Genomic DNA, 18,263 nt, shown 5'->3' with positions numbered 1-18,263 from the left:
AAATTTATTTAAAGGTTAAGTAATTTTTTCGTCCTTAAGGTCTGAGGTCAAAATCAAAATCGTCCCCGACCTTTTTTAGTTATTAAAATCATCATCGACGTTACAAAATGTTATAAAATCATCATTTACTCATAAAATATTAATTATATGACAATTTTTCCCTTATCCTCTTCCACCCATAACTTCTGCACAAAATCCTAGCACCCCTAGTGAACCCAGAAGCATCTACACCATCTGGATCTTGAAGAAGTGGATTGTTGTTCGGATTCAGAACTTCAAAAATTGGTCGTCAGAGCCAAACCTAGCCTTAGCGTGATCATCTCGTCTGGATCTGACAGTGACGAAGTGGAGAATGTGATTATGGGTTTGTTGGTTGGAACTTGGTGGATGTTGCGAGCGGTTTTAAAGCTGCGGTGGAGGGAGGCGGAGAAAGGGTCATAGAAGTAGCTAGTATAGGAGAGGGGATCGGTGGTGTCAAGGGAAAGGTTGGGGTTCCGGTCGTCGAAGTCGAGCTCGTCGAAGTCGAGCTCGTCGAAGTCGAGCTCGTCGATGGGGTCGTCGAAGTCGAGCATCATTGGTAGAATCAGAGAGGGGGAGGGGGAAGGAGGGGACTTGGTTGTTGGCGATACCAATCTTGGCATTGTTCAAAGTGGCAAGTCTGCATATGACCTGTTCGAATCGAAGCTCGAGGTTGAGATAAGCCAGAGGACTTCGATCAGGTTTCCTCTGCCACCTACTCTTTCTGCAATTTGTGTGAGCCTTACCCTTGTAGTGTTGTTCCTCTTTGTTGTATCCATGAGGAAGATTTATGTGTGCAAAGGTAAGATTCAAAATTAATAAGAAAAATGGCATCACCACCACCACCATCATCAATAGGAAAAATATAATGGCATTGATGGTGAAGTTCTAATAGGTTCAATGTTCAAGTTCTCAGTGTTCTTTTGTTTCTCTGACTTTTTTGTTCAAGTTGTGGTGCTTGATTTTGATCGATTTCTTTGATTTCAAAAGGGGCTAATAGAAATCATGTGAACTGGTTCTTTTATGGTGGTGAGTGAGGAGTAAAATTATGGCAATATAGTTAGCAGTGGATGTAGCAGAGGTGGTGGGGGTGAGGTGATTAGTGGAGAGAGAAGGGTGAGGAAAAGAGATGACGATGAAGGGTATTTTAGTCCAAGAATTAGGGAAAGGATGATTTTATAACGTTTTGTAATGTTGAGGATGATTTTAATAACAAAAAAAGGTCGGAGATGATTTTGATTTTGATCTCAAACCTTAGAGACGAAAAAAGTACTTTACCCTTTATTTAATTTTATATATATATATATATATATATATATATGAAAGTAATCCTAAACCAAGAATTATTATTTTGTTTTGTTACAATTTTTTTATTTTATTTTAGTTTATATGTTAAAATTTTTTATATGTATGTTGATTATGTGAAATTTGTATTTGTATTATATTTAATTTGATATATTTGATTGAATTGTATTTTAAAATTTTATTATGGTTATATTAATTTTTTTTATTTTTTAAAGCTTAATATCTATGGATATTTAAGAGTAACCGTCTCGGAACCTTCTATATAAGTGTAAATAATCAGAGGGCCAACAAAAATAAAAGGAGACAATAAATATTTTTACTAAACGAAGAGAGAGCAGACAAAAGATTCCTGCTCCATGCAGCCATTGCTATCCCTAGCTATTATTATTATATATTTATGAGGCAACATGACGGAGCTACAACTGTTACAGACTGCCAAGTCCAGCCCAATTAGCCGCCGGATCGGGGCACCACCCCCAACCCAGGCCCAAACCTCCAGCAAAGGAGTTCAACGGGTCGGTTCCAACCACCCGACCCATGGCCCGACCGACCTGCCACCCGAGGCGCGCCATCGCTCGGGTTGGTATCCTCGGGGCAGCGCCCGGCGTCCCGACCCGAAGTCCGGGATGACCTGCCCACGTGGAATATGACAGCTCAGCTCCTCAACCAATGGGCTTGACCATCACTAGGCCCACCCAACATAGTATATAAAAGGAGAGGACAGTTCTACCCCCGAGGTACGTCACATCTTTACCTAATTCGGCCATCCTTTGGTACAGACTCTAACTTGATCGTCGAAGTGTCCTTGCAGGTGGCCACCCCCCCCCCAAATTCCGTTCAACCTCCGGCGTCGCCAGCACACCTCAACCCTCACTCCACGTCCGCTCGAGGTCTCTCCCTCTCCCCTACTCACTACCATCCGACTACCCGAGAACATCAAGTGACGAATATTGGCGCCGTCTCTGGAGACCTGGCGCAGACATGGAGCGACCCATCACTTCAGAGGAGCTCCGCGAGGGAGGCGGAGACCGTTTGAGCAGGGCGAGTTTGACAGCCCGCGCTGCCGAACAACCGAGATCCTCCGTTCAACCCAACCAACAAATGTACACCAAGACCCCCGAAAGGCGCCCCTTCGGAGGGATGGGATCTGACAGCGCAAAGATCATGCAAGAACTCAGGCATAGAGTACAAAACCTTGAGCAAGAGCTGGCGGCAAGGGACCGATCCCACGAAGACGTCAGCCACTCGCACGGCGACGATAGCCGGTCCCACGCCCGCACCCGATCCTTCTCCCGGGCACACGACAGCCAGGGAAAAAGCCTAGCAAGGCACGAAGAAGTGCACACACAAGCAACTTCCCGACTTACCCAAGGAAACCTAGGAGACAACAAGATCTCATTATCATGGGAGCCACCCCCTTTCACCCCTCAATCCTCAAGGTCTGGCTCCCGAGAAACTTCGACAAGCCGACGAACATGAGGTACGATGGGACCAAAGACCCCCAGGAGCATATGACAGCTTTTGAAGCAAGGATGGACTTGGAAGGGGCAGGTGACGCGGTCAGATGCCGGGCATTCCCTGTAACATTGGCCGGTCCAGCAATTCGATGGTTCAACGCCCTCCCACAAGAGTCCATCACAACTTTCGCAGACATATCTCGAAACTTTCTAGCTCAGTTCACGACGCGCATAGACAAAGCAAAACACCCAATCAACTTGCTGGGGGTCACCCAAAAGCCCGGGGAGCCGACTAGGAAGTTTCTAGATAGGTTCAACGACGAGTGTTTGGAGATCGACGGCCTCACGGACTCAGTCGCTAGTCTATGCCTAACAAATGGCCTGCTAAACGAAGACTTTAGGAAGCACCTCACAACCAAGCATGTATGGACCATGCAGAAAATAAAAAGCGTGGCCAAGGAATACATCAACGATGAAGAGGTCAGTCAGGTTGTAGCAGCCAATAAACGGCAGATCCCTGGCTCGTCAGCTCGGCAGGCTCCTCAAGTCGACAGGTACAAAGAAGCCCCCAGGGACGGCACCCTAAACAAGCCACCCAAGCACCTACGGGTAGGAAAGTTCACGAACTACACGCCACTTGCGGCGCCTATAGTAGAAGTCTACAAACAAATTGCAGACAAGGGAATCCTATCCAGACCTAGGCCATTGAAGGAAAGAACGGGAGGCAACAGGAGCCTTTACTGTGATTATCACAAGGGGTTTGGCCATAAAATCCAAGACTGCTTCGACTTTAAGGATGCCCTGGAATAGGCCATCAGAGAAGGAAAGCTGAGCGAATTCTCCCGGCTCATCAGAGAACCGAGGAGGCGGGAAAGGAAATGCTTCGAGGAAGATCGAAGCCGAACTGTCAAACCAAGGCAAGAACCCACAGGGGATGCCAATAACCCCCCAACTTTCATAGTCAACATCGTGGTCGGGCGTGACAGCCCCCCTAAATCCAAGTCAGCAGCCAAAAGGGACACCCGAGTACTCTCCATCTCGACAGATGGCCCCGCCTCCAGCAAAAAGCATCCCACAATATCATTTGACCCAGAAGATAAGTGGTTCAGTGACCTCCCCGAAGACCCCCCCATGGTAGTTACCGTGATGGTCGGGACAGGACTAGTCAGGCGTATCCTCGTCGACACGGGAGCAGATTCAAACATTCTATTTAGAAATGTGTTCAATGCCATGGGGCTCAGGGAATCTGACCTCAAGAACCACCAACACGGAGTCATGGGACTAGGCAATAACTACATTAAACCCGACAGGACGATCTCTCTCCCAATCAGCCTAGGAACCAGTGACGCCAGAAAATGGGTTATGGCAGACTTCATAGTCCTTAGAGACTCCACTGCCTATAACATCATCCTAGAAAGAAAAACTATCAACAAATTCTCAGCTATAGTATGCACCAAGTTCCTAACAATGAAGTTCATAACGGACAAGGGAATAGTTAGTTCCATAAGGGGAGACCTAGAAACGGCAGTCACCTGCGACAGCGCTAGTCTCTCCTTAAAGAAAGAATCTAAGAGGGCAGCCAACGTGTTCCTGGCAAATTTGGACGTCAGGATGGAGGACAAGCCAAGACCAAAACCAGAAGGGGACATGGAAAAGTTCCAGATAGGAAAAATGGCAGATCAGTTTACCTTCGTAAATAGAAACCTGCCCCCATGAACTTAAGGGCCCCTTATAGAGATTGTGAGAGCAAACGGCAACCACTTCACATGGACCCCATCAGACATGCCAGGATTGGATCCCGAGGTCATGTCCCACCGGCTAGCCATAAAGCCTGATGCCAAACCGGTAGCCCAGCGGCGAAGGAAGATGTCGCAAGAAAGAGCTGAAGAAGTTGCCAAGCAGACAGCAGGATTGCTAGAAGCAGGGTTTATCAAGGAACTCGAGTACTCGACATGGCTGTCCAATCTCGTCTTAGTCAAAAAAGCCAGCGAAAAATGGAGAATGTGCGTCGATTACTCCAACCTGAACAAAGTATGCCCAAAAGACTCCTTTTTTCTCCCCAACATTGACACCTTGGTTGACTCAGCCGCGGGATATTGTTTCCTCAGCTTCATGGATGCCTATTCTGGCTATAACCAGATCCCTATGCACTGACCTGACGAGGACAAAATGACATTCATAACACCAGGGGGCATTTACTGCTACAAATTAATGCCCTTCGGGCTGAAGAACGCAGGGGCCACCTACCAAAGGCTAATGAGCAGAGTCTTCCATGATCTCATCGGCAAGATGGTAGAAGTTTATGTCAACGACATCCTGGTAAAAACAGCAGAACCGAACAAGCTAATAGACGACCTCCAGGCTGTCTTCAAAGCGCTAAGGAAATTCAACATGAGACTCAATCCGCTTAAATGCGCGTTCGCCATGGAAGCAGGAAAATTCCTAGGGTTCATGATAACACAAAGAGGGGTAGAAGCGAACCCAGAAAAATGTAAAGCCGTCCTCAAAATGACGAGCCCTGGGTGCATCAAGGATGTACAACGACTCACCGGGAAGCTCACGGCCCTATCTCGGTTCCTCGGCGCCTCGGCAGAAAGGGCCATCCCATTTTTCAACCTAATGAAAAAAGGGATCGCCTTCGAATGGACCCCGGCATGCGAAGAAGCGTCCAGCCATTTCAAGAAGATACTCTCGGAACCTCCCGTACTCAGCAAGCCTAAAGAAGGGGAGCCCCTATACTTGTACCTGGCTGTAACCTCACAAGCAATGGTGGCAGTTCTGGTCCAAGAAGAGGACAAAACTCAGCGCCCAATATACTTCATCAGCAAAATACTCCAAGGAGCGGAGATGAGGTACACCAAGTTGGAAAAACTGGCCTACGCCCTACTAATCTCATCCAGAAGGATAAAGCAATACTTCCAAGGGCACATAATCATTCTAAGAACCGACCAGGCCATCCGACAAGTCCTCCAGAAACCAGACCTGGCGGGAAGAATGATGGCATGGGCGATAGAACTCTTTCAATGTGATTTGTAATATGAGCCCAGACAAGCAATCAAAGCCCAAGCCATGGCAGATTTCCTCGTGGAAGTCACATGAGAGACTCCCGACACGCCGAACACACGGTAGAAACTCCACGTTGACGGAGCATCCAACCAAACGTTCGGAGGTGCCGGAATTATCCTCGAAAACTCGGCAGGAGTAGCCTACGAACAATCCATCAAGTTCGACTTCCCGGTCTCCAATAACCAGGCCAAATATGAGGCCCTGATAGAGGGACTGATACTAGCCAAAGAGGTCGGGGCGTCAAGGGTAGAAGTCAGTAGTGACTCCCAAGTCGTCACCTCCCAGGTAAATGGCAGCTACCAAGCTAGGGACGCGTTGCTACAAAAATACCTGGAAAAGGTAAAAGAACTATGCCAAAGCTTTGAAGAAGTCACAATCCAGCACGTCCTCAGAGAAAGAAATGCATGAGCCGATCTCCTCTCCAAGCTAGCAAGCACCAAACCCAGGACGGGAAACAGATCCCTAATCCAAGGGCTAGCAACTGAACCTGCAATCATCATGTGCACAGCCCAGGTGCCAAACCCCCTCTCGTGGATAGACCCTATTTTCCGATACCTGGAGCATGCAGAAACACCCCCAGATGAGAAGGAGGCACAAGATATTAAGAGAGAAGCTCTGTAGTACACAATCATACAGGGACAGTTGTACAAACGAGGGCCGCACCAGCCCCTACTCAAATGTCTGCACCCTGACCAAACGAACTACGTCCTCAGAGAAGTCCTCGAAGGATGTTGTAGTCACCACATCGGGGGAAGATCTTTAGCAAGAAAGATCATTCGAGTAGGATATTACTGGCCTACAATAATGTCGAACGCCCAGGAGTTCGTGAAAAAATGCAAAAAATGCCAAGAAAATGCCAACTTCCACAAAGCACCACCCGAAGAGCTCAGCTTAATGATGGCCCCCCGACCTTTCGCCCAATGGGGAGTCGACCTCTTAGGGCCGTTCCCACCGGGACACGGACAAGTAAAATACCTGATAGTGGCCATAGACTATTACACCAAATGGGTGGAAGCAGAAGCGCTTGCCAGCATATCCTCAGCATATTGCCAAAAGTTCATATGGAGGCAAGTGGTCACCAGGTTCGAAATCCCGGAAACCGTCATATCGGACAACGGGACACAATTCACCGACAAGAAGTTCAAAGGGTTCCTAGAGGGACTAAAGATCGAACAGAGGTTCTCCACAGTCAAGCACCCCCAAACCAACGGCCAGGTAGAGGCAGCCAACAAAGTTATCCTAAAAGGATTAAAAAAGCGACTTGAAGGAAAGAAGGTCTCATGGGTAGACGAGCTAGCCTCGGTCTTGTGGTCCTACATGACCACCTCCCAATTGTCTACCGGCGAAACCCCCTTCCGACTCACATACGGGGTTGACGCAGTCATCCCGGTCGAGGTCGGGGAACCAAGCCCCAGGTTACTCCTCGGAGGAGGAAGCGAAGCAATCGAAAAGGACTTGGCCGACGGGACAAGACAAATGGCACACCTAGCAGAAGCGGCAATAAAAAAAGAATAGCCCTAAGGTACAATGGCAAAGTGCTAAAAAAAAGCCTAGGAGAAGGCGACTTGGTCTTACGAAGAAACAACATAAGGCTACCTACCCCAGGGGAAGGCAAGCTAGCCGCAAACTGGGAAGGTCCTTACAGGGTAAGAGAGGTCCTCGGCAAGGGAGGCTACAAGCTGGAAAAATTGGATGGAAGCGAGGTGCCGAGAACGTGGAACATGGCAAACCTCAAGAAGTTCTACTTATAAAGGGAAAACGAAGAAACGACCTGACGACCTCGACCCTTCCTTTTTCTCCTTTATATTCCTCTTTCTATCAATCCTATCATTTTCCTCTTTTATTATCTTTTGCTTAATTACGCATTACATTATTTCCTTGTTTCAGAATCCTAACAATATGATAAGTTTTACTTTTCGCAAGTTTTGAATCGGAATAACAAGCGAGGGAAAAAGGCGAACGGTCGACATAACGGAAACCCGGGACTGATCACCCCGAAAATCATAGGGACCAAAAAACAAAAACGGCTCAAACAAGCAGCAAGAATAATAAATACCACGAAAACGGTAAACCAAAAGGCCGCGGTGGCCCGAGCAAACAAAACAGCAAAAGCAAAGCCACAACGGCCCGAATAAAACAAGCAATAACCAAAATGGCAGTTTAAAATAAAGACAAAGTATTCGGTACAACCAGAGGGTGCCTTATAATAGGCCCCAGAATAAAAAGCAAGTTACAAGATAAACCAAAAGAACATAAAAGTCGGGAAATATCCATCTAGCGCTTGAGGATGTCAACGATCTTCCCAGCCTCCACTGTCTTCATAGCACCAACTTGGGAGAGGTCAAGGTCGGGAGCCAACACGGCCACGTGGAGCTTAATCCCTTCCTCGGTCAACTTAACGGCCTCACAGGCCCCTTGGCAAGCTCTTTGTTCTTTTTCTTTAGAGCAGCCATCTCCCGGATAGCATCCTCTGCCGAGCTCTCTGCCAACATTAGTTTCTCCTCCAACTCCTCAACCATTTTCTTGGCAGCAGCAGCCTCACCATGGGAGGTGTTCAGATCCTTCATCAAGGCCATATCCCGATCCACCAGCCTGTTGATCTCCTTAGCATCCTCCTCAGCCTTTTTCTCCTGCTCGGACAATTTTGTCTTCAGAGACTCCTCCTGAGATCGTGAATCCGTCAGATCTTTTTGGGAGTTCCGAAGCTTTACCTCCATAGCATGATAATTGCCCAAGAGAGGCTCCACCTTCTTGGCGATAGCAGCAGCTCGGAGAAGACTGCGGTAGATCCACCTAGCCTGCCCGGAAAGGTCGGTCTCGTGAAAAAACTCCTCGGTGCCAGGGAGCAACTGGGACTCAATGAAACCCCCAGCATCGAAGTTTTTCTCCATAACTAAGAGCGCCTTCCCGGTATCCCGCTTCCTCTTCTTTGGTTTCCTCGCGACTTTCAACTCCTCGTCACCAAAACCAAAATCCTCCTCAAGAGTTTCCGTTTCCACACCCTGGGGTCCCGCAGCATTCTCGGGAGGAACAACTTTCTCTGGCTGAACCTGGTCGGCCCCGTCCACCTGACCACTGGCCTCCCCAGTTTCTCCCTGCTCCTGACTCACCGTAGGAGTCTCCGAGGAGTCATCCTCACGCTCATTGGTATGCAAAATTGTTACTCAGGTTGTGAATTATTGTTCGAAATTGATTCCCTGGCGATGGCACCAAAAACGGATGCACAGAACCATGGTCTAAACATATCTTCACAACTTCGCATAACTAACCAGCAAGTGCACTGGGTCGTCCAAGTAATACCTTACGTGAGTAAGGGTCGAATCCCACGGAGATTGTTGGTATGAAGCAAGCTATTGTCACCTTGTAAATCTCAGTCAGGCGGATATAAAATAGTTATGTAGTTTTTGAAATTTAGTAATAAAAGAAGGATAGAAATACTTATGTAAATCATTGGTGAGAATTTCAGATAAGCGTATGGAGATGTATTCGTTCCTCTGAACCTCCGCTTTCCTGCTGTCTTCATCCAATCCATCTTACTCCTTTCCATGGCTGGCTTTATGTAAGAATGTCACCGGTGCCAATGGCTACTTTCAATCCTCTCGGGAAAATGGTCCAAATGCTTTGTCACAGCACGGCTAATCGTCTGGAGGCATCACCCTTGTCGATGGTTGCATCCTATTCCTCTCTGTGAAAATGATCCGATGCGCTGTCACTGCATGGCTAATCATCTGGAGGTTCTCGATCGTACTGGAATAGGATTTACTATCCTTTTGCGTCTGTCACTACGCCCAGCATTCGCGAGTTTTGAGCTCGTCACAGTCATTCAATCCCAGAGTCCTACTCGGAATACCACAGACAAGGTTTAGACCTTCCGGACTCTCATGAATGCTGCCATCAATCTAGCTTATACCACGAAGATCCCAATATCTCGGACTCGGTCCCCTGTATTAGTAATCTAAGAGATACTCATTCAATCTAAGGTAGAACGGAAGTGGTTGTCAGGCACGCGTTCATAGGGAATGATGATGAATGTCACGTTCATCACATTCAGGTTGAAGTGCGAATGACTATCTTAGAAGCGGAATAAGTTGAATTGAATAGAAAAACAGTAGTACTTTGTATTAATCTTTGAGGAACAGCAGAGCTCCACACCTTAATCTATGGAGTGTAGAAACTCTACCGTTGAAAATACATAAGTGAAAGGTCCAGGTATGGCCGAATGGCCAGCCCCCAAACGTGATCAATAGATCAAAATATAATCCAAAGATATCAAATACAATAGTAAAATGTCCTATTTATAATAAACTAGCTACTAGGGTTTACAAAAGTAAGTAATTGATGCATAAATCCACTTCCGGGGCCCACTTGGTGTGTGCTTGGGCTGAGCTTGAAGTCTACACGTGGAGAGGTCATTCTTGGAGTTGAACGCCAGCTTTTGTGCCAGTTTGGGCGTTGAACTCCACTTTGCAGCTTGTTTCTCGCGCTGGATGCCAGAATTGGGCAGAGAGCTGGCGTTGAACGCCAGTTTGCATCGTCAAAACTTGGGCAAAGTATGGACTATTATATATTTTTAGGAAGCCCTGGATGTCTACTTTCCAACGCAATTAGAAGCGCGCCATTTTGAGTTCTGTAGCTCCAGAAAATCTATTTTGAGTGCAGGGAGGTCAGAATCCAACAGCATCAGCAGTCCTTCTTCAACCTCTGAATCTGATTTTTGCTCAAGCCCCTCAATTTCAGCTAGAAAATACCTGAAATCACAGAAAAATACACAAACTCATAGTAAAGTCTAGAAATGTGAATTTAACATAAAAACTAATGAAAACATCCCTAAAAGTAACCAGATTCTACTAAAAACATACTAAAAATAATGTCAAAAAGCGTATAAATTATCCGCTCATCATTCATCATCCCCCTTGATGAGGCTCATCAAATCAGCCAAGGTCTTCTTTCCGCCAGTGATGGAAACTACGAGCAAAGAAAAAGAGAGCAAAGGTGTGAATAATAGAAGAATAAAGCATGAAAAAGTACAAAAGAAAAGGAACTCACTAACATACAACCGACCGGCCTCCTGATCCCCCATAACCATACGGGGATTAAGGTTCTTTTCACCAAAAATGGCCAACAGAATATCAGCAATATTGCGATCTTCTGGACTCAGCCAATCATAAGAGACTTTTTATTAGATAGTCAGATCCCGCCCCAAAACTCCAGTAGGTCAGGATCCGCCTAGCTCCTTCGGCCGTAAGCCAGAAAGGTTGGTGACCTTCAACTGGCCTAACTTTAAAGAAGGTAGACTTAAAGCCATGATAAGAGTCCTCAAAAAGGCCAAAGATTCTACGGCCTTGCTGAGCTGTAAAAGGCATATATCCCTTCTTAGCCTTCCCCTGGCTAGAAGGGTTCATGAGCAGGATGAGGTAGAGGAAGACATTCACTGAAGTCGGCAGCTCCAGATACTCGCAAACCATCTTGAAACATCGGATGGAAGCCAAACTGTTCGGGTGAAGCTGCGACGGAGCAACATCGCAGCGATTTAACAAACCCATAACGAAGGGGGAGAAAGGCAGACGAAGCCCCAAGGTCGTGAACATAGGCTCGTAAACCCACAACCAATCAACAACTCGAGGGGAAGCCAAGTTTTTCTGGCATACGCGCTCCCGACCAGCAGGAACGTAAACTTGATAAAGCGCCTCCTCGGGACCCCCTCCACACAAGAGCCCTGACTGGCGCAGTTTCTGGAGTCCCTCCTTTGTAATTCTAGAAGGGGTATCCTTCACATCGGAGGAAACCCAGGCGTAGTGGTCGACAAAATCGGCTAGAGGGTGCTGAGCTTGACTCAAGAAAGCAAGGCGCTCGGCCATACCTACAACGGGGACACCACTTAGTCAAAACGGGAAGTCGGGAACCCTCGAAACAATAAAAAGCGAAAATGAAAACTACGAATCACCCTCTAGATCCCCTATACTAACCCAAAACGCAAGTAAAAACCCAGAAAAAATCCAGTGGCACCCCCTCTAGAAGAAAAAGCAACAAGAAAAACGCAGAAACCTAGGCATGCATAAACAAGAATGCACGAAAACTAAAGGGAAGAGGCAACCAGAAAGGAAAAACCACAAAAACTTACCAGGAAAGCAGAATCTGCAAGATGCTGGAAAACCCAAAGAGGAGAAAGGTCACTGGAAGCAAGAAAGAACTAATGCAGTAAGAAGTGGAAGCAGAGGCAGAAGCAGCAGCAACGTGAAAAGATTAAGATGAGGGAAAAGGGAAAAACAGAGTGGAGAGGGGGTTACGAAATAAAAATAAGGGGAGGAAAGCGTAACTGCCGAGGAAGAGCGCCAAAAGGCAGGGGCATATTCGCCATTTCACCCAAAATTTCAAATTAATGAAATGATGAGCATTTAATGTCCAGCACAGAAGCCAAGAAAGCAGCACAAGGGCCGAGGCGACCACGCATAAGGGACACGAAACGCCATCGACGAGTTCCCGAGAAAGAAGAAAGCTTGCTGCCTTGGTGAGTAGGACAAACGCGCACAGCCACGAGTTCTCAACCTCAAGGCTGGCGCGTTGGGGGCACTGTTACGGACTGCCAAGTCCAGCCCAATTAGCCGCCGGGTCGGGGCACCACCCCCAACTCAAGCCCAAACCTCCAGCAAAGGAGTTCAACGGGTCGGTTCCAACCACCCGACTCAGGGCCCGACCGACCTACCACCCGAGGCGCGCCATCGCTCGGGTTGGTATCCTCGAGGCAGTGCCCGGTGTCCCGACCCGAAGTCCGGGATGACCTGCCCACGTGGAATACGACAGCTCAGCTCCTCAACCAATGGGCTAGGCCATCACTAGGCCCACCCAACATAGTATATAAGGAGAGAGGACAGCTCTCCCCCCGAGGTACATCCCATCTTTACCTAATTCGGCCATCCTTTGGTACGGAATCTGACTTGATCGTCGGAGTGTCCTTCCAGGTGGCCACCCCCGCGTGCCATTCAACCTCCGGCGTCGCCAGCACACCTCAACCCTCGCTCCACGTCCGCTCAAGGTCTCTCCCTCTCCCCTACTCACCACCATCCGACTACCCGAGAACATCAGGTGACGAACAACAACCTTGAACGATGAATTCCCTCTTAGACAATGAACTACTTTTTTTTCCCCTTCAATGTTGTTCCTTTTAGTCTATTGGGCTTTTGCACTTGTGCTGATATTCTAAGCTGGATCATATCTCAGCTTCTCTTTCTTTTTTAAAAAAAAAAATTATATAACATCTTCAAATACAAATAGTATTTGTTTGGCGTAAGCCCGCAATGCCAATCAACTCCAGTAATGCGACCCAAACTCAAACAATTGATTCCCGAATAACATACAAAATATTTTTCCGAATTCCAATTACTTTTTTACCTAACACATTCGCCACATCCAAAAGCCACTTCTTACACAAGAAGATTGAACGATAATACCATAAACAAAGGGATTATTTCGGGGAGGATTCAGAAAATTTTGATTGTATGACCATGAGCCTATTAAGTTCAATTTTTTTGCATCATCATTCATCAGTTGGTGAAATTACGTAAAGAGGCATGAGGCTCAGCAGCCTTAGCAGCAGGAGACGGTTCAACATTAGGCGAAGGCTCAACCACCTTTCCAAGAAGCTCAACCGGCAAATCGGGGATACCCTTCAAGTAGAAAGTGTAGAAGAGTTTGAAAGGGAACACAAGTTGCTGAAGCTTCACCTGTCCAGAAACCCCTTCGAATATTCCAGATCCACCAGTCACAGCGAGCCACGTGTCCTGGTAGGTGAGGTACGCACCTTGCACTGATATGTGGCCGTAGTCGCCAAAGTAGAAGCTGTAAATGGCCTCGTAGCGATCACCCTTCTTTTGAGGCACGTGCTGGATGAGGATGCATAGTCCGGCGGTTATTCCTAACCGTTTTTGTAGGTTCCCGGAGTAGAGTTTGTTGCTGAATGGCACTAAGTCACCAAGGTGGTTTACGGACTTTTGGCTTAGCCTTAGGTATGCCGGGCTGCCACGGTCACGCTCGTTGATCTCGTACACAAACAGTTCTTGAACTTTGGCTGCTACAGCAATGAAAAACTAACAAATAAATATCAATGAACAATGTTGATACAACCCAAATCGACAGGTTCTCACACGGACCATTTGATTTGACATGGAACATACGATATCTTGAATTCCGATTTGGTCTAATCTTCTCCATTCCAAGTTGTTGATTTAGAATGAATTTATTATTATTATTATTATTATTATTGTTATTATTATTATTATATTAAAAAGTGATTAAAAATTATTATTTTTGACCATCACTTTTAGTTATTAATCTAATTTCTTTTAGTTATTAATCTAATTTCTTTAGTTTAGTAATTTATCAACTTACTTTAGCCTATTATTTTAAACATTGATGGATAAGTGATGCAAAAAATAATAAATTTTAATAATTTTTTAATATTTTTTGTTGTTATTATTATTATTATTATTAGAGTTCCAATTAAGAATGCTAACTCTTTATGTAGTGTTTGGATAGTGTAAAAGTAAAAATACAAGGAAATTAAAGATAAAATAAATACGAAAATAAGAAAAAGAAAAGCATATTTGGTAATACTGTGACAATTTTTGTTTCACAAATTCACAATGTTCTATACTTCTGTATCTAACTACACTATTTCTGACTGCCTCTCATTTTAAACAAGATATGCAAAGTCAGTTTTTTGTGTTTCTATCTCAAACTAATTAGTAAATACTACGAATTTGTAGATAGAGTTTGGTTAAAAAATGCTAGTCAGTGATCCAAGTAAAGTGAAACATATGAACCATTGTAATTTTATCGTATTAAATCCATAATCATTGATTTTTCTAGTTGATGGTTCAAATGTTGCAATTCATTTTACAATATGTAAGTGTATATCTGCTAGTAAAAGAGGTCAACATATGACCCCCAAAAAAAAAAATGGGAAATAGATCTATAGAAAGTAGAAACACTTGCCTGGTTTTGGAGATTCTTGCGGCTGCTTGGGCTTGTTGAAGAAAAATGCTTTGATAGTAGTGTTCTTGAAATTTCTCGGTATAGGTACTTGAGTGGGACTTGAGAATTTTAAACTTTTATTGGCTGGAAAGTGCTGAAAGAAACTGGAACCTACCTGCTTTTGGGTTTGATAACTAGGAACAATAGAACTAGCATGCTGGGATCCATGAGCAGCGATTATTTTCAGAGAACCTATGGATGCCATAGTTAATGACAATGTCGGAATTGGTAAAGTATATGGTTTGTGTAGGGAGACTTCTAAGTGCAAAAGAAATTGTAGAATATTTGTGTTTCTTTAAGACTTTAACACGTGATCATACCTTATAATAATTTTTTGGTGGGAATCAATCATGGATGGTAAAAGGTGCACATGAACACCGCTTGTGCGTTCCCCACGTGGATTGGCAATTTTTCTATTTCAATTTTTCCATCTTTATTGTGAATTTTCTTTGTAGGCTCTACTATCAACGGTTGAATATTAAAATGTTGCTATCTACTGGGTGACTTCTTTCCACCTAGATACCAAGTTAAATGATGGCTTTAAGCCAATGTGACAGAAAGCTGATTTTTTTAGTTATGAATTAAGTTTGTGTTATGTATTGATAAGGAAGTGGGGTGTGTTGTACTCTAATGTGAAGTTTTTTTTTTTTTTAATTTAAAGTAGTGAAATTGGAGGGTCTTATTTGCTTTGCAAATGAACAACATTAAAATCAGACTCTCTAGTTTATTTGGTAGAGAAAAATTTTAATTTCTACAGTACTGAAATCAATAAATCTAATTTAGGCCTTTTAATTTTTTTTTTAATTTCAGAAACATCCAAATTAATAGGTTCGATTTATAATAAAAAAATGTGGTCTGATTTGTATAGGATATAAATAGGTCGCGTCTTTGCCAATTGTGTATAACTCTCTTCTTCTTTCCTCGTCTTATGCTCTCTTCCTTTATTTCTAGAAAAGAGTTATAGTGAAGTTTTGTTTTGTCAATTTGAGTAGAAAAAACAAAATGGATGATAGACTTTGCCATCCACTACTTCAAATACCATCAACAAAACAACCACTAGTTCAACTTAGGATAATTTTTCAAATATTAAGGAAAAAATTATCTACTACTACTAGTAGAAAAATACATAAGTGATAGCCAAGTTATCACTTCACTTTGTAAATATCTCATCAATTTAAATATTTTTTTTGTCCCAATTCACTTAAATTTACTTTAAATCTTTAGTAACTTAAGTATCGAAATTTTTTATAAGTATCCCACCACCATTCAAGAAAGGACGTCGAATAAATACACCGTTCTAGTGGACAAGTTAAAACCTTTATTTAAAGGAATGTAGACCTATATTACTATAGTTTCAGATATTATCTCGATCAACAATTTACTAAATATTTATTGCTCCACTATGCATTTATTACTCCTCTATATTAAAAACAATCATTAAACATTTAAAACTCACCTAGAAAAACTAAAATATCTTTAGAAAAGTGTAACATCAGACAAAATATACTTAATTAAACTAATCATTTAAGCACATTCTTGATTACTTTGATTTGGACTTCATGTTGGATAGCACATCCATTGAAGGCTCCAAGATATACACAAAATTAAATAAATAATTTAATTAAACTCTTTTAAAAAAAATAATTTAAATAATAAATATTTATATTAAAAATATTTTATAAATAAATTATTTTGTATTTAATTTTTTAATTTTAAAAATTTTTATTTTAAAAAAAATAATAAAAAAATTTATTATGAAAAAAATTAATTTTTTTAACTTTTTTATAAACACTTAAATTTAATTTTAAAAATTACATCATGCATTAATACTACTATTTTTATAAATTAAAAACTAAAAAAAATAACTTTTAAAATTTCTCAAACAGTGTTGAACAAATCTAATTTGCTTTCTTTTTTGTTCCAACTTGAATGGATTAAATTTGCTCGTGCTCCTTGCATCTTTAAATATTTTGATGAGATATTACTCAATTTGGTCTCTGAACTTACACGCGAGTCTCAATTTAGTTCCTGAAGTTTCAATTGCCTCTATTTAGTCCTTAAACTTTGTGAACATAACTCAATAATTTTTAACGTACAAACGTTAACGGAACATTGTCGTGACAGTCAGATGCCACACTAAACTTTGTAAATTAATGTCGTTTTGGTTTTGGCACTCAAATAACCTAAAAACATCCTAAATGGTGTTTATTAAAATTTTATCTAACAAAATAAGTAATACGATGCCGTTTTTGAGCTATTTAAATGTCAAAACCAAAACTGCATCATTTTACAAGTTTTAACGTGATATGTGATAGTCTACAACAGCGCTCTATTAACGTTTTTATACTAAAAATGGTCTCAGGGACTAATATGAGGCACATTTATAAACTTCAGGGACTAAATAAAGGCAATTGAAACCTCAGGGACTAAATTGAGACTCGCGTGTAAGTTCAGGGACTAAATTTAGTATTATCTCTATTTCGATCTTCTCATTGAACCGACTATTTTTCTTAAAGAATCCTGAACTCATTTGAATATTACAATTCTCAAGTAAAATTAGTTTTTTTTTAAACAAACACTTAAATGGGTCTTTAAAAACTTGCAGTTTAATTTTTAATAAATTTTATTATTCTAAAATTTTTCAAAATGAATTGATCCTTTCATAAAGAGAACTAATTGTTTTATAATGATATTTTTAGAGTTATTTGTATATATATATATATATATATATATTAAAAATTTTATTAGAATGATGGAAAAATCATTGTATCTCACTGAATTAGTTTGTAGAATTATTAAAAAAAATTACTAGAGATTAATTTGGGTATTGATTTGTTAGTTTTTATTATGCAGAAGGATACATTTGCTAATCAATTTTACATTTAATTGTAAGGAGATTTCACATGCATGTCAAAGTTTCTTTGTTCTTAGGGCTGCTATTCCAAATTGTTGTATATGAGTTTATTAGGGGATGTTACAGTACTTTTTGTCTCATTACAGAAAGGATCTAAATGTTATTTGATGAAAAAGCATCTTCTTTGGAAAAGAATAAAATTTTAGAATATTGGTTATCCCCGAAAGCTGTTGAATTGAAGTGCAAAGCAATTTCAATACGGCACTCCCTCATAAAAAAACATTAAAAACAAGATCAATTGAACCAAACATGATTAATTAATAGAGTACTGTATGTACAATCATTTATTTTTCTGCTAGGCTTTTGATAGGAATTATTACATCATTCAATCACAAATAATGGTCACTTTTTGACAAGTACACGATAAAAGAAAATTAAATAAATAAATAAATAAATTTTTAATTTTTTTAATTTGAACACAAACACATTTTTAACTAATTAAAAATATAAAAATATTTATCTTTTAAAATACG

The 18,263-nt window shown here is 42.4% G+C and overlaps 2 protein-coding genes across 3 annotated transcripts; one reads left to right on the top strand and one right to left on the bottom strand.

Moving 5' to 3' along the window:
* Positions 1-2,798: 2,798 nt before the first annotated feature.
* LOC112748776 (uncharacterized) lies at positions 2,799-4,496 on the top strand. The gene is made up of 2 exons (XM_025797018.1): positions 2,799-3,431; positions 3,591-4,496. The coding sequence occupies exons 1-2, from the start codon at positions 2,799-2,801 to the stop codon at positions 4,494-4,496; spliced, it is 1,539 nt and encodes a 512-aa protein (XP_025652803.1).
* Positions 4,497-13,161: 8,665 nt separating this feature from the next.
* LOC112750538 (allene oxide cyclase, chloroplastic) lies at positions 13,162-15,341 on the bottom strand. Of its 2 annotated transcripts, none has more exons than XM_025799307.3 (2): positions 14,838-15,341; positions 13,162-13,914 (listed from the first exon to the last, which is right to left on the bottom strand). In XM_025799307.3, exons 1-2 carry the CDS (start codon positions 15,079-15,081, stop codon positions 13,388-13,390), a joined length of 771 nt encoding a protein of 256 aa, XP_025655092.1. In that variant the 5' UTR covers positions 15,082-15,341; the 3' UTR covers positions 13,162-13,387. The 2 variants fall into 2 exon arrangements, with proteins under 2 accessions (XP_025655092.1, XP_072072796.1); XM_072216695.1 differs by having other exon boundaries at positions 13,162-13,905; positions 14,832-15,309.
* Positions 15,342-18,263: the final 2,922 nt, after the last annotated feature.

This window comes from Arachis hypogaea, chromosome 15 (assembly GCF_003086295.3).
Source record: "Arachis hypogaea cultivar Tifrunner chromosome 15, arahy.Tifrunner.gnm2.J5K5, whole genome shotgun sequence".
NCBI classification, from domain to species: Eukaryota; Viridiplantae; Streptophyta; class Magnoliopsida; order Fabales; family Fabaceae; genus Arachis; species Arachis hypogaea.
The sequence above is the reverse complement of the archived record's forward strand: the minus strand, read 5'-3'. Positions and strand labels throughout refer to the sequence as shown.